The sequence below is a fragment of the Arvicola amphibius genome, chromosome 14 (genome assembly GCF_903992535.2).
Source record: "Arvicola amphibius chromosome 14, mArvAmp1.2, whole genome shotgun sequence".
Classification (NCBI taxonomy): Eukaryota; Metazoa; Chordata; class Mammalia; order Rodentia; family Cricetidae; genus Arvicola; species Arvicola amphibius.
In genome coordinates this window covers 13,533,081-13,557,857 of record NC_052060.1, presented here as the reverse complement: position 1 = coordinate 13,557,857, position 24,777 = coordinate 13,533,081, and the positions used below count along the sequence as shown (strand labels likewise).

Genomic DNA, 24,777 nt, shown 5'->3' with positions numbered 1-24,777 from the left:
TGGACAGCCACAGATAGCTGTCCCTTTAAGTTACAGCACCAGTTTGCTGTCCCAGGCTGGCCTGGAATTCTGTCTGTCACCAAGGGTCACAGGTGTGTGCCATTATGTCTGGTTTTATGTGGTGCTGGGGATTGAACCCAGGGCTTCAGTAAGGCTAGGCCATCCCTCTGCTGACTGAGCCCCATCTCCATTGCTCCGTTACCTCCTCTGGAGCTACAGAGATGAGCGTTGAGGTATTTTCTGCAGTGGAATGACCTCTTAGAGGTTTGTAGTTCTGCAAACTAGAAAGCCCTGGACGGATGATCAACAGTGTTTTTCTTGGACATCACTCTCAAGTCCTGGCTTGACTTGGAGACCTGCCCGGAGTAGTAACTAGCAGCAGTGATTTCTGGAGCTGCCATGTGGTGTGTCTCACTCCCTTCTATGGTGAGACCAGTACTGGGAGCAGCTAGCTCACTTGGGGAAGTGCCGACGGGAGCCTCCCTGTTCTGGGTAACCTTCAGTTGTGCTTGTATGCTCCACTTCATCCGTGCACTACCAAAATTAAAAGCTTTATTTTTATTTACGAGTCTGTGTACCCTAAAGGTGCTCACGGAACCCGGGAGCGGGAGTTACACCACCAAATACAGGTGTTTGCCATCTCTCCACGTGGGTGCTGGGAACAGGACTCAGACCTCTGGGAGAGCAGTAAGCACCCGTAACCGTTGAGCCATCTCTCCAGCCCCACTATTTTAATAAAGACGCACTGTGTATTACAGCACCACACAGCCAAGCACCCTGTGATTTTTGATCCCCTGCTATTCACAAGGCTTTTCACACGTAGGCAGACTTCTAAGGAGGAATTTCCACAGTGCCCCCCCTCCCCCGAAACAGGGAGTGTGAAAGTCCTCAGGAAAAATCCTTGTGTCACCTGCAGCCTGATGGCCTGGGGAGCTGGTGAGAAAAAAAGTAGATTCCTGTTGTCTCTCTTCCAGACAAATTCTCTGAGGGCAGGGCCACCCAGTCTCTTCACCCACGGTGGCTTGTCTGCACAAGGGGTCTGAGAATGGAAGGCACTGGTGTAGAGTGGCAGGTGCTGGAGGACGGAGCGCTATGTATCAAGTTCCTACCTGGTTCACTTCCGGTGCTATGGGGAGCTGAGACAGCGTTGCCAAGATACTGGCTGTTCCCATGTCGGGGGGGGGGGGGGGGGGGGGGGGGGGGGGGGGGGGGGCTTTATGAGCCCTGCCAGCTGGGTGGTCCAGAGAGAGGAGTGTGGTCCTTTCTAGTTCCTGTTAGTTCCTATCTGCTTCAGCCCTGGAGGTGTTTAGGAACCAGAAGCTAGCACGAAGTGGAAGGATTTGGTTCCAGAACAATCTTTGCTGTCAGAGGATTTGATCTGTGAGGTTTTCCAATAGAGAGCCAGGTTAGATAAGCATGTGACTCAGCTGCTGGTCAACGAGAGAGTGACAAACAGAAGAGCAGTAGGTGGGGATGGAAGGGTATGGGGTCACCCCAGGATAATCCAGGTGCAGGCGGGACCTGGTGGAAAAGCAGTTCTAGACCTAGCCTGAAGTTCATTCTGAAGACTGACCTAGCTGGGAGAGCAAGAATCCCCCACACGGCTCCATGTTGCTCACAGAGAATGCCTTTTTAGTGCTGGTATTGGACAACCCAGAGCACACGGCTAAGGCTACTGACGGTCACGGCCAATGGTGACCACCAATGCTAGCTTCAAAGGCTGGTTTCACAGCTCCAGCAGTGTGATTGCATGGGGATGTGACCATGAGTGCTAAGAATATTTACGCTATAAAATCTCCAGATTTCGGATATTTAGGAAGAGAAAGGGAACCAGTGGGGAGGAGGAAAAGAAGGTAGAAGAGGGTCAATGTGATCAAAGTACATTATCTTTATATATGGAAAGTGTCATAGTAAAATCCCATTGTTTTATATAATTATTTATGCTGATTTAAAAAAAAATCTCACTGTTCCCCCAAAACAGTATAACGTAGTAGCTTTGAATAGACATAGTGACAACAGACTTGCCTTCAGTTCCTGTTCTGCTCCTTACCACAACTTCTGGAAGGCACTTAAACTCCCTGAGCCTCAATTTTTTTCATCTGTGAGATGGGACAGTAATACTGGCCTCAGAACCATTTGTTAGAGTTGAATGGAGCTAATCCAGTCAAGCCCTCCACAAATGCTGTGTGGCTGGGCCAGAGCAGGGGAAGCTGGCCGCATTACCCATAGCCCTGTGTTAAGAGCTAGATCCCCTGCTTATTTGGTTGCCTGACTCGAACCACACACAGCTAACCAGAGCACTTCTCTTTCTATTGGACAGGCTAAGAACGGAGGTATTGTCGCTAGAAAACTGCCTGCCGTGGGAAACCCTTTGTTCCTTGGAGGAATTGTCCATTGCTTATCCAAGGGAGGGGTTCCCAAGATAGGAGTCTGCCAAGAGCTCTGACATTCCGTTGTTTTGTTTTAGGGTTTGGTTGTTGTTGCTAAGTAGTAGGTTAACACGAGATAGATGTTCAGTGAGGAAGAGGCTTGGAAGAGGCTTGGTAGCGTGCTGCTCGTGGCTCTTTTACGCCCCTTTCTTCAGGGCGGCATGCTCTCTGTCCCAAGGTCCAGACTCCGTTGTTGCCATTGGCTAATAATGGCCACTATATGTTGGGTGCTCCCTCCACACACACTTCCTTGTCTGTGTGGCATCCTCATGGCCCCCATTCTGTTTCCCACGAAGGGAAACTGAGGTCAAGTACCCTGCGCAAGGTCACACATCTCATGGGCAGATCGAGAGCTAACTGGCTCTGCACACAGAATGGGAAACCTTGGGTATGAGGAGAGGTGGCAGTGGGAAAGGCTGTTGTCAAATGGCACATGGGGACCGGAGGCCAAGGAAACCCGGATGGGATGCTGGCCACTGCAGGGCTGCTTTTGAGCCACCGCTTATTGACCAGCTTGTGACCTCTAGGGCTTGGCCACTGTGGCCGATTCCTTTTGTAGTTTTAAGACTTAACAACAGGGTGCCCTCCCACTGTCTCTGGAGGACCACCCACAAAGTCCCTCTGGGGTGCAAGTGTGGAAAGCCTGCTTTTCTCAGGTGGCCTGAAGACACCCCCCCCCCCACCAAGGGTCATTTGGTTCGCCTTCTTTGTTCCTATGGGTGTCTTTGAGCTCAGCCAAAACCTACAGGAATGGCTTTCATGTTGAGTTTGTAAGAATGAGAAGTAAATAAATGATTCTCTGTCCAGGTTTAGGATTTCCTTTCTTCTATCCTTGTCTTCCAAAGTATAGGGTGACATCGTGTCCCAGATTTTTTTTTTTTTTTTTTTTTTTTTTTTTGGCCAGACCAAAGTTTAGATATGACGCAGTGTTCTTCCAGTAAAAAGCATTTCTAATTAGCTTAGGCAAATGATAACCAAATCAACTGAGTAATTATTATAGTAAAATATGCCTCAGCTATAGTATTTCTAAAATTAGGCTCCGAAAAAAAAAATGTGATCATTGTTGGTGGAGGAGTGGCCAAGTCTTTGTTTTGGGTTTTAAATTGGCAGAAAGGAAATACTAAGTAGGGGATTCAAGATAATCTTACTCCTTGCAGGCTGTGGGGATGGGTAGCAACGGATGCCATGTGTACAGGTGGGGGTGGGGTATAGGTATAGGCATAGAATTTCCCTAACATTAAAATAAAATTTATGTTTTGGTGAGCTAGAGAGTAATGAACTTGGCATAAGCTTGAGATCTGATTACTGGATTTCTCCCCAGGGAAAGAACACGAGAAAGACACAAATCTCCACGGAGTAAAGATGGCAGAGGGTCAGAAAAGTCTGTCACTATCCAGGCTCCCACTGGAGAGCCCCTGCTGGCAAATGACTCTGCCCCCACAGGCGCAGAGGAAGTTCAGGTAAGGATCAAAGGCACAGCTGTGGGCAGGCTGCCACTCAGCCCCGCCTCCCCTCCGCAAACGTTTTTTTCCTAAGTCTTGTTGCAGTAAGTTCTCTTGGGTGTTGAATTTTTATTCTTCTAACATCTTAATGAGTTTATCTATTTTTATGGTTTTCTTGCTGGTCTAAGAGACATGTCCTATCATTGGGCAGCTTGGGGTCCTTCTGAAGTGTGATTGGTAGCCTCCTTTGAATGATGTTGGGAAGAAGCCAGCTTGGCTGATGACAGGTCAGCAATGGGAAACGTTCCAGGCAAGAGTCCCTGGAGACTCATTCCAAAATGGAATGGAACTGAAGAGGGCGGGAAACTCCCTCCCCAAAAAACACCCAAGGAATGCTGGATACTGACGAGAGAGGACAGCCTAGAAACTTGGAATATGAAGAAATCAAGTCCTCAGCTCTCGGATGGCAAGCATAGAAATCTGAATGAATGGGATAACTAGAGTCAAAGATCAGGGTCAGAAATATGTTCAGCAAACTTTGGGGTTAGTAGCTGTGGTCTTTGGGGCTCCTTAATGTCAAGGCTATTGGTTGGAGCTGGCACAAATTGGAGAAGGGGTTTCCTCTGGCAAGACACAACAGCTTCTCTGCTCCAGACCACTGCCTCTCAGGACTGCAGGAGTTCGGGTTTACTAGACCTGGCCTGTTTCAGAAATGTTAGCTTTAGGACTTCATATGAAGTCAACCAATTTTAAAATATCAATACTTTATTACTTTAAAAAGTGTGTGGGATCTTTCTGGAGTCCCTACTGTCTGGCAGCCTACTTGATTTAAATAACCATCTGAGCTATACTCAGAAGTATGTTTGCACACACCCCCCCCTCCCACGTCTGAAATATTGCATGCCCAGCCTTGCCTCACACAAAGCAATGCACGAATACACAGCCATAAAGATAGAGGAACAGAGATAAGCATATACCCATGCACACCTGTAGGTACCCACAGATAGGCATTCATAATCAGATAGGAACCCTGAAACTACAATCCCTTCAAGGCTACAGATGCCATTGAGACTGGTAACTATGCTTCCCCACAGAATGTGGGGTTTGTTCGGTAGCGAGAAAATTCTTTTAATACTGTTTCCTGCTTGCTTTGGTTCTAAGAGGACAGATGGATGGATGGATGGATGGATGGATGGATGGATGGATGGATGGATGGATAAATGGGTGGTGAATGTGTGTGTGAATGGATGGATGATGGATAGTTGGATGATGGATGGATGTGGTCAGTCTTACAACTGGATCATCCTTAAAAGCCTCACGGGTCAGTTTCCCCTAGAAGTGGATTTGGAGGTGCCAGTAACCCACCGTGTAGGCTTTTCCTTCTTTGTACCCTGAGCTCTCTGGGAAGCTGTTGATGCTTTCAGCAGGATGGTGTGATGGGAAAGACTTTAGGAGGTTGTGTGTTTCAGTAGCCATGTTAACTTTGGGAACTACAACTCTTGTTGGCCTCAGCGTCTCCACCAAAAATCTAGGGATTTCAATTAGTGACGTTCAGATGCATTTTTCCTCCCTGAAGACCTCAAATTTGAGAGACGCCTTTATACAGCTATTCTTTTTTTAGGTTTGTAAAATGAACAGGCATTTAGCTAGCCACTCACTGGCAGGAAGTTGTGTGCACAGCCGAGTCAGAGCAGTGTCAATTACACAACAAAATCCATACTGGTTACCTCAGCAGGGCTATCAGTCACATGTGCAGAATCCAGCGTTTGTCTTCCCCGGGACAGTACTCCAAGGCCAACTGTTTCCTACAGCCTGGGAACTTGTCTTCTATTGCAGCAAGTTGTATGTCTTTGTGCTTTGTTTTCTCCCGCTGGTGTATTTTTTTTTCTTTTAACTGACCTAAATTCACACGCAGAAATCAAATCGTTCTCAAGGGCATACTTTGATAGTTGCAACAGATGAACCCACACCCTTCGGCTCAGAAAATTCTCCTGGCTCTTCCTAGTTGATTCGTACCGCCATCCCCACCTCTCCAGGGCAACTGCTATTTTGATTTCCATCTCAGTGAATGGTTTTGCCTGTTGGAGAGTTGAATATAATTGGAATCATATGAGTTTTTCCCCACTCAGCATGATGATTTTGATATTTATCCATGGTCTATGTGTTTCAACCGTTCACCCTTTATTATTTTTGCTGACTAGTATTCCATTGAATTGACCAGTTTCTTATCTGTTCTGCTGGCGGGTGGACCTTGGAGGTATACACATTCTATCGTGGATTAAGCTCTTAGGAATATTTTTATAAGTATTTTTGGGGACATATTTCTATTAACTTTTGGTAAAACCTAGGAGTCGAATTGCTGGGCCATGTGGTTAAATACACACACACACACACACACACACACACACACACATATATAAATTCCTGTGAAAGTGTCAGGCCCGATTTCTGGCAGTGGTAAACCATCTTAAACCCCCACCAGCAGTGCCTGGCTGCTTCTGGCCATTGTCTGTGGTCATTTCTCTAATGCCCCATGATACCTCTGACTTCCCAAGTTGATAGCCTATGTGTTCCTAGATTAAAATCTTTACTACCCACCCCTAATATTTGCTGATGTGTTTATAAATTATGATTTTTTAATTATAAAGCATCATTTCTTAGCCTGGATCTTTTAAAAATTAAATGTGATGTTCTTATTGATTCTTTAAGAATTTCACACATGCATACAATTTATTTGATCATATTCACTCTTCCCAATAACTTTGCCCACATCCACTCTCACCTTCTCACCCCTCCCAACTATACATCTTCTTCTTTAAAGAATTTACCTAGTCCAGGATATGTGTTTGTGTGAGTCATTCCCTGGAGTGTTTTCAACCTACCATGGGCCAAACCTTGAAACAAACAACTGACTCTCTCACCTCCAGAATCCATTAGCTGCCAAGAGCTCCTCAGTTAGGAGTGGGGACTCGTGAGCTCCTTGCCTGCTCTGTACTGGAATGTTGGCTGGCTTGATTTTGTCTAGGCAACCACAACTCTGTGAGTTCATGAGTACAGGGTCCTGTCATGTTCCAGAGATACTGCCATCCTTTTTCTCCCTGATTCCTGGCCATTACAGCCTTTGCTTCCCCTCTCCTGCAATGGTCCCTGAGCCTCACACAGAAGGGGTATGATACAGATGTCCTGTTTGTGACTGAGGCACATTTTGTTTTTGCTCTAGTTCTGAATGTCTGTGTTAATTGCCATCCACTACACGTGTGTGTGCGCGTGCACACACACACACACACACATGCTTCCTATGAGATCTGAGAGGTAAAGAGATGCGACTTTAGAAGATACTTTGATATTACGTCCGTTTAGCAGAATAATGGCAGTGGTGTCCCCTTGAGGTCTGTGACCTCCCCAACCATGGGTTCTTGGCCACATTGGCTTTAATCCAATCAGAAACCAGTTGGTTACTATCATGGCATTCACGTCACTATTGTGGCCATGGGCCTCTCTTCCTACACTGGTTGTTATAGCTCAGAGAGTTCACAGCTGAGTCAAACTACCGATGAGTCCCCCCCCCCTTCCCCAACTCCCCAACTGCCTGCACAGCATCTTCTGTACTAGAAAAACTAGCCAGCAGGGAGGAAGATTCTTTGTCAGTGCCTACTTGGTTTTCCCATTCCCTATGACCAAAGGATGTGATGTCTTTAGCAGTAAGGTCTTACCATTAGCTTCTGCTGGGCACACACACCCTGCACTGGGCTTTTTATTTGGTAACCTGTGGCTTCTGGGAGGAGCTTGATGCCTTGTGTAGGATGATTACAATTAAACTCTTTTATATGAGTATACATGTTTGTGAAGTTTATAAAATAATAGTTATTCTCCCCCACTTAAAGTTCCCTTTCCATCTCCCCTCTCCCCTTCCTATCGCCTGTGCCCTGCACACCCACTCCTTTAAGATCCTTCTTCTTCTTCCTCCCCACCAGTGGTCCCTCTCTGATGGGTACTCCAAATGAAACACACAAATCCAAAGATTCACTGCTAGGATCCACGGATGGGTGAGAACATGGTTTGTTTGGTCACGAGTGATTATGCCGCCATTTTATCCACGCACTGAAACTCCACCTGTCGCAAGCTAATGTCCTCGTTCCACCACTTTGATACTGTGTAAGACTTAAGTTTTTCCAGTAAAATCATAACGCGTGGAACTCACATTGTCTCTGGTGCCTCCTGACTCTGTTGTGCCCTGAGATGGAGTCCTAGTTGCCAGAAAAACCGTGGAAGTATTTAACAGACTCTCGATGAATGAACAGGTCAAGTGCTCCCACTAGCAGCTACCTAGAAGTTTAAAGGAAGAAAGCAATGGAGTTAACGATAGAATAACCATACTAACACGCCATGCCCCGATATTCCTACACCCTTGCTGTTTAGTTTATCATGAAAACATGTTTTAGAAAGAATTTTTGAGCTGATCTGGCCACAGATAGAGTTTTGGATTTTCTTTCCTTAGTCAATGAGAAAGGTTGTCATTCTTAATGCTGCTCCTCACTGAAGTCAATCCTATAAATGTCATACAGAAGTTTAGATAATGTGTGATTCCGCTGTGGGTGCATTTGAACTCGTGTGATGTGCATTTCTTTTTTATGCCCTCTGCTCTGCAGAGCTGCTGGAGGCGAGATTTGGGCTTTGTAAGCCTAGAATTTAGCAGGGGGCGGGGTGCACTGGTGTGTAGTGGTGGGTACTCTCCTGTAGCAGCTTCACCGCAGCTTAGTCTAACAACCGCTAGTCAAGTTAGAGCAGAAAGGCCAGGCCCCTGGGCTTCTCAGAACTTTCCAGCCTGAGGGATGACAGTGTATCACAGCAATGGGTCACCCAAACAGATTCAAAGGTTAGATTGTGTTTTCTGTGTTCAAAGGACAAATAGAGAATCTATTTTGAAAATGTCAGTGAAAATGGCTAAAGTTTAAAAATGTCCCTGTATTAAAAGCTGATTCTAGGTGTTGGAGAGATAGCTCTTCCAGAGGACCCAGGTTCAATTCCCAGCACCCACATTAGCAGCTCAGAACTGTCTGTAACTCCAGTTCCAGGGAATCTGGCATCCTCACACAGACACCCATGCAGACAAAATACCAATGCACATACAATAAAAATAAGTTGTAAAAATGAAAAGCTGACTCCTCTATTTCCGCATCTGAGAAAGTCAGGTAACTGAAGTGTCTTTCTTTTCTATTTTATTTTGCTATGGCTTTTTTTACAAATTCCTCTCCCTGTCTCCTCTGCCATCAGGATGACAACTGGGGAGAGACCACCACAGCCATCACGGGCACCTCAGAGCACAGTATATCCCAAGAGGACATTGCCAGGATTAGCAAGGACATGGAGGACAGCGTTGGGCTGGATTGCAAGCGCTATCTGGGCCTTACTGTCGCTGCGTTCCTTGGACTGCTGGTGTTCCTCACCCCCATCGCCTTCATCCTGCTGCCCCCAATCCTGTGGAGGGAGGAGCTGAAACCCTGTGGCGCCATCTGCGAGGGACTCCTCATTTCTGTATCGTTCAAGCTGCTTATTCTGCTCATCGGAACCTGGGCCCTCTTCTTCCGCAAGCAAAGAGCAGATGTGCCGCGGGTATTTGTGTTCCGAGCCCTTTTGTTGGTCCTCATCTTTCTGTTCGTGGTTTCTTACTGGCTTTTTTACGGGGTCCGCATCTTGGACTCTAGGGACCAGAATTACAAGGACATAGTGCAATACGCGGTCTCCCTCGTGGATGCGCTGCTTTTTATCCACTACCTTGCCATCGTGCTGCTGGAGCTGCGGCAGCTGCAACCTATGTTCACACTGCAGGTGGTCCGCTCCACCGATGGAGAGTCCCGGTTCTACAGCCTGGGACACCTGAGGTAAGGGGCGTGCACACCGAGTGAAAAGGATGACCCATAACTAGAAGACAGCTGGTCCTCGTCCGGCCGGGCTGAGATGCAGTCCTAGGGAGAAATGCTACAACTGGGGCCAGACTCTCTGGCTCTAGTAGGGGCTGTGTGAGGTCAGGGGTGTCCATGCCTTCACACTGGGGCTCTCGACTGTGTTCAGGGTTTTATCGGACTCATTCCCTACCTCTGGCAGTTTCCAAAGTAGCAGAGAAAAGATAGGCATAGTGACAGCTACCTACCTTGCCTGAAAACTTGGCTTATGGATGATGACTATAAGGTGACTATACCATTTTGTCCAAAATGATGCTTCAGGTACTTGCTATACCAAGTTTTGGAATCATCCTAGCTGTCCACTGGCAGATGAATGGATAAAAAAATGGGGTGTTGTGTGTATATGTGTGTGTGTGTCTGTGTGTGTGTCTGTGTGTCTGTCTGTGTGTGTGTGTGTGTGTATGGTAGAATTTTATTTAGTTATAAAGAATGAAATTATGTCACTGGCAGGAAAATTGACATAATTGGGGATGATTGTGTTAAGCAAAAGTAAGCTAGACCTACAAAATAGGTAATCACGTTTTCTCTCATATAGAATGTAGGTTTTATAGGTGTACATATATATGTATGATGTGTAGACACATACACACACATGAAAGTAGAAGGAAATTACTTAGGAGGGAAACAGAGGGAAATGGGGGTTTAGGAGGGGAGAAGGAGGAATAGGAGAGGTTTGTGGGTATTATGGGAATGAGTATGGTTAAAATACATGACATATTTGATCTAAGGCATCATTATGAAATATATCACTTTTGTACAGCAAATATACTTAATACCCCTGAACTCAGTATTCAAAACTATAATACCATGTTTTAAACATTCTGGTTTACTCTAGAAGAGCCTCAGTGGAATTAGTAGCTCTTTTTTTTTTTTTTTTTGCTTCCGTTTTTAGAGATAATCTGATTTGGTCAATCAGTTGTGTAGTCACCCTAGTGACTAATAAAAGTGTCAGCCTCTGGCTGGGGTTAGTGGCCTATGCCTTTAATCCCAGCACTCAGGAGGCAGAACTCTGAGTTGGCCTGGTCTATGTAGTGAGTTCCAGGACAGGACAGTCAGGGCTACACAGGGAAACCCTGTCTCAAAAAAAAAAAAAAAAAAAAAAAAAAAGGAGTCTCCGGCTAAAGGCTACAAATGTATACGGGTTAAGTATTTATAAATGTCTGTGCAAGGAAAAGGAAAGGTTAAAACTCATTTATATTAGTGCATTATTTCATGGTTAACTCCAAGGGTGGGAATGGTTTGTTTGTTTGTTTGTTTGTTTTTATAAAGGAAGGTAAGCACTCTATGCCATTACCACTGTGACACCTTGTGATGTTATTAATCCCAGTGTTTTGGACACAGAACTAGGGATAGAGGGTGTAAGTAATTTGTACAACATAGCATGTCTGCCTTATTTGGATTCCCCCCATGTCCTGGGGCTGAAGTAATGATCCAGTTATGACATCTCTCCTTCCCTGTAGCAGCTTACTCTTCTGTTTGCTTCCTTCCGTAAACTGTGATCTCTGAGACTACAAGCCGTGTCTTATTCCTTCTGGTGCCCTTGTTGCCTGGCATGGAGCATGGCACACAGTTGGCAGTCCTGTGGTCCTTGGGCGAGTGATCCACTGTGGTGGTTCGAATGAGAATAAGCCCCATAAATGCCCATATAGTCGAATGCTTGGTCCTCAGTAGGTAAAACTGTTCGGGAAGGATTAGGAGGTGTGGCCTTGTTAGAGGAGGAGTGTCATTGAGGGTGGGTGGCTTGGAGGTTTCAAAACCCACGGCTTTCCAACCATCTCTCTCTCCTCTCTGCCACTGCCTGGGGGAGATGTGAGTTCTGAGCTGCATGCCCCCTGCTGTGATGATCATGGACTCTCACCCTCTGGAACTGTGAACCCCCAAATTAATGCTTTCTTTTATAAAGTTCCTTGGTCATGGTGTCTCTTCACAGTCATAGAAAAATAACTAAATCACCTACCTTAGATATCTGGCTTTAAAGTTTCACTGTTCTGAGCAGTAAATGCTGATGCATGTCACATGGCAAAGCAGCCAGGACCCACCGGTGAGGACAGTTTAGTGGCTACCAGAAGAACTGGCTTTGTCATTGTTTTGGCTGCCCACAGAGGTGGCCCAGCCCCAGTTTAGAGTCAGATCCCATGGTCCTACCAATGTCACATTGGCGTGTACTCGCATCCATGTCTCTGGCTCAGCTCGTACTGCCTGAGGACTAACTGGTTTAGTGTTCAAGGCTGCAGCCACCATGATTGATTCTCAGAGGAGTTTCAGTTTGGATGAGTGAGCTGTGCAGCGTACGCTGGTGTTTCAAATCCTCCAAGAGTGCAAGTAAAGCTCCGGAAGCAAGTAAGTCACTGGGGCATTGGGTGGGACCTTAGAGAACTTTCTTCTCTCTGTACTCGAGAGGGACCTCCATGATGATTCCTTACAGAGCCCAAGCCCAGAGTTTCCTGCAGCTCCCAGGCACCTGGAAAGAGACTAGCATATAAAAGAGACTAGCATATGGCTTTGAAGTGGGCAGTCGCTGTGCCGGGCCTGAAGCTAGGGGACTGGGGCACAGGAGAGCAGGGGTTTCCGACAGGGCAGCTACAAAGCCTGTTGGGAAACAGTCTGGCTCCGAGGCGAGTTTTGTTGAAGTCAACACTGTGGTCCTGGAGCAGGTGAGCAGCATTTGGGAGTGTGGCAGCCGTAGGCTGTGAGTGAGACCAGAAACAGCTTTGCTTCTCGGCCTTCCTTCTGAGTACTGTAATTCCCACATGCACAGGGAAGGGTGAACTCTTCCTCACCGTAGGCCAGTCCAGGCTGCTAGGACAAATGGCTCCTCCTGGGTTCCCACCCTGCTCTGAGACAGGTTGACCTCAACTGCACGTGGGACCTGGGTGCTTATGGAAGGGGCCAACGCAACAGCCTCTAGAAAGTAGGGAAAAAAACCCAGAAACTGAAAAGCAGCTTTGGTATCTCACTGCTTAACTATGTGGGTAAGGGGCAGAACTGGTGGGAGAAGCCAGACTGCTCTGTGGCTCCTGGCTTGCTGCTAATAAACAGTCCAGGAAAACTGCATGTTTCTGCCAGGCTTGGAGGGGAGCATTTGAGTGGGATTTCTTCCCTGTGACTCCTCCCTCCCCCTCCTTTATCGGGGCATTTTTGTCCCTTACATGGTGATTCTGAATTCTGAGGTGGAAGGAGAGGTGTCCCGTCTCTCCTTCTGATAGATCCTTGGTCAGGGCTAGGTGTCCTATGACAATCAGGCTCAGAGAGCTCAAGCAGGGTTGGCCCCTCCCCCTGGCACTGTGCAGGTCTTATGGCCTGCTGATCCGTGGGCTAAATCCAGTCCAAACCCAGCAGTGGCTGGAACAATCACTGGGCTCAGAAATATAACTTCTGAGCCCTTTTATGAATTTTCAAGACGGGGAGGGGAGCTGGGAGCAGGGTGGACAAAGCAAGCTCCGTACGTCAGAATAGCAGGTCTTCACCAGGCCCAACCGAACCCAGGCCCTTCCGTTTTCCCTTTATGCAAAGCCTTTGCTGCACAGAGTGACCTATTGCGCTTCATTCGAAGCGATGGGGAGCTCTTTCTTCCCTGTTCAAAGGTGGTTTTCCTGAATGGGCTGAGCTATTTTTGAGAGTGTTCAAAAGAATGCCTCCTCCTCAGGTTCATAAAGGAATCGGTCTTATTAGCCCTCGTGAAAGGCCCTGGCTGTGGCTTCCCTCGTGGGCAGGGATCGTTTGGGGTTTATTTGAAAACCTTCCGAAATGGGAGAGATCATTGTTGTGGGGTGTGAAATTCCATAAATAGATGTAAGATGTGAACTAACCTTTAACTGATGCCTCAGGAGCCACAAGGGCTTTTCATGTTTGCTTAATTTACCTCACCTCTGGGGGTCAGAGTGGGTGGGACGCTGGCATACAGCTTTTCCCATTGAGGGCAGGTTAAGGGACCTGTTCACGGTCACTGGCAGGCAGCACAACCTATGTTCTCTGTGGCACCTGAGGTGGGTGTGGAGGTCTGTGTCAGCCGCTTTTGTACACATTCCACTGGTCACTTCTTTGGCCCAATTTACACAGTGATTTGATAAATTTTCTTTAGCTTTATTAGAAATGTATTTTTTTAAAAGCTGACTTATGAGGGGAGTAACACAGAAGAATATGGGAGACAGGTTTTAAAATAACCTTTAATAACATCAATATTTTCTGTGTCTTGAAATCTCTAAAGCAAAACTCAGTAAATATTGGAACAGGCACTGATGTAGTTGACAGCAAGCAGCTACCTAGCTGGCTCTCAGCAGTCAGATGCCTTCTCAGCTTCGAATGCAAAACTCAGTTTTTAGGACAGTCCTGTGGGGGAGGCACTGTCTTCTTCATTGGTAGATGAGGAGACGGAGGCATGGAGGCATTTGTCATTGGTGAGCGACTGGTGTGGGAGAATTGTCTGTATTCTGTCAATCATATTTTAAATAAACGCTAATTGGCCAGGCAGGAAATATAGGCCAGTCAGCTAGACAGGAAGTAGAGGCAGGGCCATGAGAACAGGAGAATGCTGGGAAGGAGGAAGCCCATGCTTCCCAGATTCCTGCCCAGATCATTGAAGAAGCAGGAGGTGACCTACCCTGCTGAAAAAGGTACTGAGCCATGTGGCTAACATAGATAAGAATAATGGGTTAATATAAGTGATAAGAGCTAATAAGAGGCCTGAGCTAATGGGCCAATCAGTTTTATAACTATAGAGATCTCTATGTGATTCTTTGGGGCTTACTGTCTGTGGGACCTGGTGGGGAGGACAGAAACCCCCAACAAGCTGGCCCTCCTGTTACAGAATGGTGCCCAACCTAATGTTACAAGAGACAACATTTGAGCCCGATGGTGTGGTTTCAGAATGACCTTAACCACTCCTGGTACTGGCCCTAGATAGAGGTTTTTGTTCACGTTCACGGTCCTGCTATAAGAGCACATGAGGGACTTGCAAGCACCCTGTGTGGGCTTAGTGTATACCTGGAAGGTGTTAGCTGATGCCATGGGCGCTGCTGCTATTAGTCCGGCTCTTTGGAGCTGAGTGGAGAGGATGCAGATGTCAGGCTGGCTTTTTGTCTCTGGTCCCTTGGCTCCACCAGTCCTTTATTTCACCAGTTGGCAAAGGCTGGGCCATGGGGCTGCCCCAGTGTGTTTGAGGCTCTAGTTGGACCCCCTTTTTACCTTCTCTACTTTACCTGCTTCCAGGATGCCTTTGCCCTGGGTGCTGTGTAATATCTGGCCTAAAACAACCACCATTTTATTTATAACAATTCTGCAGCATGGGTTGGGCTCAGCTGGATAGTTCTTCCATAGATCTGCCTGGGTCCCTGTGCAATTATGCCACACATATGAGCCAGCATGGCTATGCCTTGCTTTTTTTTCTGCATATCCTGAGGACACTCTCCGTCCCCTCATGGACTCTTTATTGCTTCTGCATCAGTATCTAGATGTCAATAGCAGCTCAAGGATTCAAAAGATATCCCAAGTAGTTCTCAGGTATGGAGAGCTGAGATCTAGAACCAGCCTGGCACCACTTCTGGTATGTTCTCCTTGGTGAAAGCAAGCCCAGATTCAAAGAGTTTGTGTTGGTCCAGTTTTGAGCAGTAGTCAGTCATGGTGGCGGTAGTCATGGCTACAGGAAGCTTGAGGGGAGTGCTCCCATGGCGTCCACAGTCAGGAGGCAGAGAGAGATGGACGCTGGTGCTCAGCTCACTTTCTCTTTCTTCAAGCCCAGGACACCAGCCCTTCGTTAACCCAGTCTACTCCCTCTCTCATAGCCCTGCTCAGACGCTAACCGTCTAAAATAATCTCTTACAGGTTTATCTCCTAGGATCTCCTGGATCCTGTCAACACCTACCACCCCAGGCTCCTCATTCCCAGTCTGCTAGACTTTATATTGCATATAGCTCTGATATTAATTTCTGTATCTTAAAGGACTAGAAGTAGGTTACAAGTGGGGACAAAGTGCTTCTCTGGGGTGATGCACAAATATTAATACCTTGTTGATAATCACCGTCAGGAAGAGAGAAAAGGAAAGCACGAATGTCCATGCAACTCGCAGCAAGCACCCTGTAGATTCTGTCTTTTTCAATGCTTCATTCAGTAACACTATGAGTATCTTATAAATTGCCAGTGAACATGAATCTCTTCGTCACAGGGCTGGTACCTAACCAGAGAACCTTCAATGCTTTATAAGAAGTGGTTCTGGAAGTGGTTGCTTTTTAAATCATAGGAATATATGATTATAATTATATACAGCTGTTGGATGACTTTGTTGAAAAGGTGGTTTTATGTTCCTTCTTTCACACATACAGTTGACGCCCTTGCCCCTAATGTGGCAGTATGTGGAGATGAGCTCTATTGAAATAACTGGCTCATTTGAAGCCATAAACTAAGAATCTAGATAGGATTAACATCCTTATGCACAGGGATACCAGGACACCCTATTCTATTTCCAAGTGCACACAAACACAAGCCATGTGAGAGAGTGAAGACAGCCATCTGAAAGCCAGGATAGGAGCGCTCACAGGAACCGAATTGACTGAAACCTTGATGTTGGCTTCCAGGTCTCAAAACTGTGAGAAAACGATTTATGTCGTGTAATTTACCTGGGCTCATCCACGTTATCATAGGCAAAGCTAAGATGGGATTATTATCAGAACTGGCAATTTTTGACACTAAAACGCAGGAATCTGTGGGGTCAATAAGCACATTTTGTCCCTAATGAAACAGGGTTGGTCTTGTCCTCTGGGTGGCTCATCCACTCTCTTCCAGGCTTGAGTAAGGGGCTTTGCTTTCCCTGCAAATTCTATGCTTTCAAGCTAAAACAAGAAAGGGAGAGTCAGGCAACCTGGGAAGGCTTGTGTCCCTGACTCTTGACTCCTATAGTAAACAAGTTGCCTTTCAGGCTGCAGGTCAGGCTCAGTCGTGAAGCTGACACCCGCCTCCCCTTCTTCACTAGGGACCAGCACTAATGGTCTTGGGAGGCCACTGAGGACCCAGAGCCAACGGCCCTGACACCAGGAGTGTTTTTAAATGCTTACTGCAGTCCCTGGCTCATGTTATTACTACCGTGGTTTCATATAGAAACTGTGAGTGTTTTCACTTGGAACTACTTTCCAATAACGATATTTCATCAGTCCCCATGCCCACTCCCTTAAAAAAGCAACGGCTAAACATGAATGCAAGCTGAAGACTGGCGGGTACGGGGTCCGTGCAACCCGTGCCGCAGGAGAACTTAGAGGCAGCCTCAGAGCTGCCGTTTGTGGTTTGGTGCTGCGGTGCCTCTTAAGAGTGGCTGTAATGGGAGTGTAAGTTTCTGGACACTGTGGCGCTGTGTTTATACAGCTGCTCTCTGGCAGCTGCCACAGCTGGGGTGGCTTGCTGTGCACGGCATCTGCCCACAGCCTCATGCTGAGCAAGGCGAGAGGACTCACCTCTCATAGGGCACAGTGCCCACGGAAGGGAAGCTGGTTTCCACTCCCTTGTGGGGGGTGGGGGCGGCTGTGGCAGTTGAGAATGCCTTCCTAAGGGCTATGCTTATACATGCCTTCCTAGAACCCATCCTGGTGTGGAAGGCCTTCGTGCGGACCATGTTTGTATGGAGGCCAACCGGTATTTTCGTATGATCCATGAACTGCCTTCTTGGAAACCGTGCTGGCAATAGACAGCCTACTTGGGGGCCATGCTGGTGTAGACAGACTACTTGGGGGCCATGCTGGTGTAGAACAGACTACTTGGGGGCCACGCTGGTGTAGACAGGCTACTTGGGGGGCCACGCTGGCGTAGACAGTCTACTTGGGGGCCACGCTGGTGTAGACAGACTACTTGGGGGCCACGCTGTGTAGACAGCTTACTCAGGGGCCATGCTGGCGTAGATAGCCTCCTTGGGACCCATGCTGGCGTAGAGAACCTTCCCAGGACAGTATGAGTATAGGCAACCTTCCTGGGGAACCATGCTGGTGCAGGTAGCCGTCCTAAAGAGAAACAGCCGTGCTTCCTGAACAGGACACCACCCCTTTCCCTCAAGGGCACCTGTGGGTTGGTCCCACACTCCAGCTCTCACCCATAAATACAGGTGTGATTGTGCTTGTCGGGGCACCGCCGAGAAGGGAAGTGGTGCCTGGCGCCTCTGCCCTCTGACTCATTGGATGGCACTCAGCTCCGTTCCAGGTATAGCTTGGCCCTGTCTTGCAGTCACAGGTTCCATTGGGTAGCTGTTAACTGTTGGAGCCCAGACTTACTGCCTGGGCTCCCATCGTCTTCCTAAAGCTAGGGGTGCCGATTGAGGAAGGTGGGATGGGAAGGCCAGCAGAGCCTCTCAGCTGTGTCTGTAGGCCTTCTTAGTCTCTGCCATGGCTGCTTTCAGACACGCTAGGCAGGCCCTGGTCTCTGATCCTGGGGTCTCTGGTGTTTTGTCTTTGTGTGATTCACACAGTAATGTGTCAAATGAAGGAAAGCCAGTTTCCAGATCGGGACTCTGGCCCAGACGGGACTGGCAATACAGGTGACAGTGTGATGGGGTTCTTTTGGTTTTTTGAGACAGGGTTTCTCTGTGTAGCTTTGGTGCCTATCCCGGAACTATTTCTGGTAAACCAGGCTGGCCTCGAACTCACAGAAATCCACCTGCCTCTGCCTCCTGAGTGTTGGGATTAAAGGTGTGCACCACCACCACCGCCCCGGCATAGTGGGGTTCTATGCTACAGCCTGAGGCAGAGCTACAGCCCTCTGGGGAGTTAGTGGCAGGGCCATGGGGCTTTCCTCTATGGGAACAGGTCTCGTGGGTACCAAATGCGAGAGGGCTCCAGTGTCCCTTGCTCTGGCTGTGACGCATCAGAGGCTCAGAAGGAAAATGTCTATCAGTGCCCTCCCTACATTCAGAGCCTGGCATAGGATCATGCGTGCTGACCAGGGAGGGTGCACGCCCGTGGCCGCTTCGTGTCGTTTCTTTCCTGAGACCAGAACAAGCTGGTCTCTTCTTGTGCCGTTCCCAGTGTGCGCATGCTCTGTGTGTGGCTCCACTCGCGGTACAAAAGTGGCTATCTTTCAGAGTTCTCTTTCATTATAAACTAACATGGCAACAGTAAATGCGTGGGGAAGTGCTCAAGGTGTCCCCTACCCTGCACTTTGGAGGCCATGCCGTGGTGACTCAGTTCTATTGGTTCTGTCTTGGCGGTCTAGTCTCAGTACCCCGGGCTTCTCATTGGCTCGCCCTTCCTTCACTAAGGACAAGAATTATCTGTGAGTCTTGCTCGGCTCTGGTAGTCAGTGTGGAGGCCAACAACACTTTGCTGCTTGTGATTATTGATTCAAAGCTTCCACCTGCTTGCACTAGAAGACTTGGATCCTCTGTGAATCCAGGCAGCGACGGACTGGGATTCCCTGCAGCCTCACCAGCCCGCCAAAGCCACTGATCGGCTTCCCTCTTTGGGATCTGTAGTGTGCCAGCCTGGTGGTTAAAGATCGCAGGCAGCCTGTGTCCCAGAAATGTGCCACAAGATGCTTTGTCCCAGAAAGCTCACTCTATCTCCTGGATAATAAACATAAGCCAGTTCCAGTTTTGCCCTTCTGTTTCTCTTGAGTTTCAAGGTTGTGTGCTGCCTGTTAACTGGGTGGGACTTGATCGCAAACTAGCTTCGCAAATCCAAACATCTTAATTAAACGGCAGAGGGTCTGGAAATGTAAACACTATTTGTGCCTGGCTGAGGCAGCAGCAGCACTCGGGGGCTAATTCTATTTGCTTCTCTGGGACTCACAAATAGGGCTGCAAGTGGGCCCCAGCTGTGTCTTGCTAGAGCTCTGGGTTAGTAAACTGCATGCATGCAGACTGATTCAGCTCTCATATATACTTTGCTGGGGAGAACTTTGCTCTCATATATACTTTGCTGGGGAGAACTGGCCATTGGCTGAATGATGGTGCGGGCAGGGGGTAGGAGACACTGGCAGTTTTGTTCATTACTTGTCCGGTTGTTGCTGTCAGATACCTACAGAAGAAAGGCTTTGTATGGGCTCAGGATACAGCCCAGAGTTGTGGAGTTGTGGCAGCAGGATCCCGAGGTGGCTGGTCATAGTGCATCCACTCCTTTGTGTGCGGCTCTTCCCATCTCCCTTAACCTAACTTAGATCCTTTCTCACAGCTTTGTCTCCAAAGTGATGTTCAGGTCCTTTCAAGCTTGCTGTCAATATTAACCACAGAGGTCTTACCCTGGCTGGGAGGTTTAGACAGACAGCGGAATCAACTTGAACTTGAGATCCCTGCGTTTTTTTTTGGTGTTGTTGTAAGAGACCTGAGTGTGAGCCCTTAAATGTAGCCCCTGCAGCAGCCATAACTTAAAAAGTAGGTGATGGGGGATGCAGTCGACGTTTCTATTGGTAGTCTTGGTGTTGGTGCTCTCTTGTTGTTCAATGTGCCTAAGTTTCCCTTCGCGCTTGTGCAGAACTTGAGCTACCAGCGAGCTCACTCCCCTCTTACCCTTGACTAGCTTCCCCTTCTTTCCTGATCCATCTTCTTACTAGCTTCCTAGGACTATAGATCTCCCTTTGGTGTCTCAGTACCTGTGGTCTCCATCTTGGCAGGGCCTCGCTCCTTTTGAAGGCTTTGAGGGAACCCCTTCCTCAGCTGTTCCTGCATCTGGTACAGTATGCTGAACCATCCTGGCTCTCCCTGGCTTGAGGTGCACGACTCCCACTTCTGCCTCCCTAGATCTTGTCAGGCACACCAGGTTGCGTGACTGTGACACCTGCAAAGATGCCATCTCCAATTAGGTCACACTCCGAGGGTCCAGACAGATGCAGATTTCAGGAAACCGTCTGAGAAACTATGTTGGGTTTCTCAGAGCCATTCAGTGGTGAACACTGACCCTGCGGCTCCCACTGCAGATCTTTCTGCTCATACTGTTTCCTCCGCTTGGAGTTTTTGGAGTCCACTGTCCTCAAAGTGGGACCAGCATTCACCTGTTAAGACTTAGCTTGGGCAGTTAGCCTTGCCTGGTGTTTGGACCCACCTCCTTCCTCTCCATATGGTGTTTGCTTCCACTTGTGTGAGTCTTCACATGTACTCTTTGTACCTATTGGAAGAATTGAAAGTCCTTTTCAAAGTCTGGTTTGTCAGAGGACACGGGTCCAGCTCGCAGCCACACTGGCCCAGGGCAGGCACCACTACAATGAACAAGTATGTGGTAAAGAGATGGGAGAGAAGCAGCCTTGTGAACTGGGAAGAGAGGAGGAGCTGGAGACTTGACTGTAGTGAGAAACGGCCTGATGCGAGAGGCCTGCACTGCCGTCTGAGGTCACGGTGACGTCTGGGGCCGTGCCGCTGCCAAGGGCTGCATCTGGGTCTGTGGCCCTACTGCACCTAGGGTACCTGGCCAATGTTACCAACAAAGACCATACAGATTTCCTGTCTGGGCTTCAGTCTGAGTATACGTTGATGACCGAGTGCCATGCTGAGCTGGCCCCACCTCTCACCAGTCACCGCACAGTGGTGCCAACAATGTCGTGGGAGCAGGAGAATTGATCCTGTCCCTCTCCTGGGCAGTTCAGGAGAGTTGGCAGGCTGACCAACTCAGCTATGACTCAGGCCCAGATTCAGGGCTTTGAGTTGGTCCACCCCAACGTCTACCCCATGCTAGAGCACCTGATGGGAATGGTCTAGCAGAACCATAGCTTGCAGGATCTCCATGACTCAGGGCAACAGCAGGATAGCCAAGAGGAGTCTCAGGGAGGGGCCAGTATTGATGGTGTACCAGAAGCCAGAGGCCTTGAGCCAAGCCAATGACCCTTTGCAATGTGCGTTAGCAAGTAAAGCTTGGACGAAAGGATATGCGGTATGACACACTGACACACCACAACTTATTTTCTTTTTTGTGGGACACTTACAAGGGTGGAAGTGGATATGAAAGGACTGGGAAACGAGCAGGATTGAGGGGCATGATGTGAAACTCCTGAAGAATCAATAAAAAAAAAAAAGGCATGCAAAACAAAGTCTGGCTTGTAGCTTGGTGACTGGAACATCACAGGTGTTCAGGGTTTGCAATGGCCGGGATGGAGATGGGGCAGCTGGATTTATCCTTTTCTGGATGTCAGTGTAGTTGACTCGAAGGGTGAGTATATGCCCAAACGGACATCTTTCCCGATTTTACTATGATGAGAAAGCTGTTTAGTGTTTCGTCTGTCAGCACACACCAGATAATCGGAACAGTGGTCTGGTGCTGATGGGGGGGCAGTTGCGTGTAAGGAAGATGTTTACATTTTCTCCTCGTGGAGAAAGCTGTTTTACTGAGCTAGACGGGTCCAGTTAATATTGGAAAAGGCTAAAACTTAAGGAGGCCTTACCTGTGTCATGCTGTCTCCCCTTGGTCTGAGAGGAGTTGAGGATGTGAGGGATTTAGCCTAGGAACGTCCTAAAGACCAGTTTTCATTAGCCATTTTTGTCATGTGTACTAGTTTGGTTGCAGAAGGCGCAGTCAAGCCAGGGGAGAGCAAATGAACAGTAAATAAGGGACCGCGTGTGGAGGTATACATATATGTATGTATATATACCTGTATGTATGTGTATGTATGTATGTATGTGTGACCTCATATATGTGCGTGAGTGCATGCTTCTCTAGACTTCAGTCCTTCTCTTTCTGCAACCTAGGAGATGGTTTATGGTCACGGTTGTTCCTCCAAGTATGAGATGTTCTCCGCAGTCAGAGGGAATGTCCCCAGGGAAAGCAATGAGGACAGAAGCCAGAGATTAGTTTAGCACAGTGGAAGAATGATCTTCTTTTCCGAGGTTGGTGTTGTCTGGGGTATTATCAAGGGAGTTGTTACAGAGATTGGCAAAAATAAACCAGATGAATTCTGATTTCTTTAATTCTTGAATCTCTGGCAGAACAGTGAGGTTACTTCCACTTCTAGAATTCTAGGAGTATGTTGGTCAGTTTTCTATTGCTGAGGCAAAATACCTGAAATGGTTAGTTTTTGAGGAGGAATGACTTATTTGGGCTCAGCTCACAATTTCAGTTTTCATTTGTTTGTTTGTTTTGTCTTTGCTCACTTGGCCCCCAGGCAGAGCTTTGGGTGGGGAGCATATAGCCCAGCCAGCTGCTCAACCCATGACAGCCAGGAAACAAAAAGAGAGACAGGACCAATCGGCAGTCCCAGTATCAATCCCAGTGTTCCTTTCAAGAGCACACCCCTGGTGGGTGACCTAACTTCCTTCTGTAATTTTCTACCTCCAGGGTTTTGTCCTCACAGTGCCCCAAGCTGGCAACTGAGCCTTGAGGATATAGTCTTTGAGGGGAACATTTAAGACACAAAGCTTCACAAGTCATTCGGTATGAATGGATTTTGAGCCATGCTTTTATGCCCAGGAGTGGCATGAACCAATCAACCCTATTCCCTATTATAAGATGACTATACCCATTTTCAATAATATGATACTATCTTTATAAGGCGTTATGGTTTATAAACACATTCACAGGCATGATTTCAGTTAATCTCAACGGCTCCATAAGGTAGTTTTTATCTCTTCATCACAAGCCAAGAGGAAACAGTCTAGAAAGTAACAGAAAGACAAGATCAGATCTGGAGTCTTGACTTTCTGCTTCGGAGGCCAGTGTTTTCTCCACCTATGAGTCATGGCTGCCTCCCAATAAGTAGATTGTACTGTCAAAGACTGAGTTGTCAAAGGATGCTGGAACCTTGTGTGCTTGTGGATCCTCTCCCCAGGGAAAGCTATTCAGAGGGCTCCACGTTGGCTCATTCTAAAGGCAGCCCCTCTGGGTGGGAGAGATTGGCACGGGTGCACACGGGGCAGATCAGCCTCCCCAGCACACACATGGACATAGAAACTCATGGCAGTATAATTTATGAGGCATGTGCCTTAGACCAGACCGTTTAAATTATATTATCTTATTAAATCTTACCAAGCCTAAACTAAACAGACAAGTCAACGTGGAAAGGCAGAAGGCAAAATCCCCAAGCTCCAATATTTTTCCTGGCCTAAATGTCAGTCAGAGTGAACTTGTGGAGAGTCTGAATTCAGCATTTGCCTGCCAGCCTTGAAGCTCTGAAGGTGGCTCTCCCTGAAGCCAACCTTCGCCCGCACCTCAGGGTCTCTCGCTGGAATTTCTAACTTCGCCAGCCTGCCCAATTCATTTCATTCACCCTCCAGTGATACACTTTATATCAGCCAGCTTTTGGAGCCCATGTCCCATGGCATAGCCAGGTATTCTGGGTAATTAGTTCCATCCTACTCAAGAAAAAAAACGAATGAAATGAATAATTTAAGATGACATGATCTCCCTCTTTCTTTCTCTCCAGAGGCAGGAGTTGTCTGGGGGGTATTATCAATAGAATTGTTTCATGGATTGGGATATTGAACTAGAATAATTATGATTTGTTTGATTATTGAACTTTGGGGAGAACAAGGAGATTGCCTTCATTCCTACAGTTCTGGGAATATGGTAGGGTTGTACCCACAGCCTGTGTCCCAGATTTCCTGTTTAAAGATGGCTTGGCCAGCTCATTGCCTTTTGTCCCTGAATCTGGTGCTGACAGCGTGATGCCAAGCTCCTCACCAGTCTGATTTTCTTTGCCTCTCTCACTTCCCAGAGATGATCTTGTCTAGGAATCAGGGTTCCTTGAAGGATTTGATTTCATGCATCTCTCATTCCCCCTTTGCCTTGAATGGTTTTAGGAAATACTTCTTGGCCAGTCTTAAGCCTATGGGAATCCTAAGGTTTCATAAATGAACAAGTTGAGCCAACAAGTGTTTTGTATGGAAGAAATAAAGGGGGCCCCCCTTGCCTGTGAGGGACTTCTGCAAGGAGTTGTTAAAGAGCCAGAGATTGCATTGCCTAACTCCGTGTAGCATGACAACGGTCTGTGTAGCGCTGGCAGTACTCTGAATCTAGGGACCGGCCATGGGGTCTAAAGAATGTGAGTGACTTCCTG

At 47.6% G+C, this 24,777-nt stretch overlaps 1 protein-coding gene across 1 annotated transcript in view; it reads left to right on the top strand.

Moving 5' to 3' along the window:
- The window catches only part of Vangl1 (VANGL planar cell polarity protein 1), a 41,627-nt gene that overhangs the window by 3,894 nt on the left and 12,956 nt on the right, over positions 1–24,777 (top strand). The window contains exons 2-3 of the mRNA XM_038311180.1: positions 3,751–3,889; positions 9,146–9,753. Coding sequence (XP_038167108.1) covers positions 3,751–3,889; positions 9,146–9,753 — 747 coding nt within the window. The remainder of the gene's footprint in view (positions 1–3,750; positions 3,890–9,145; positions 9,754–24,777) is intronic.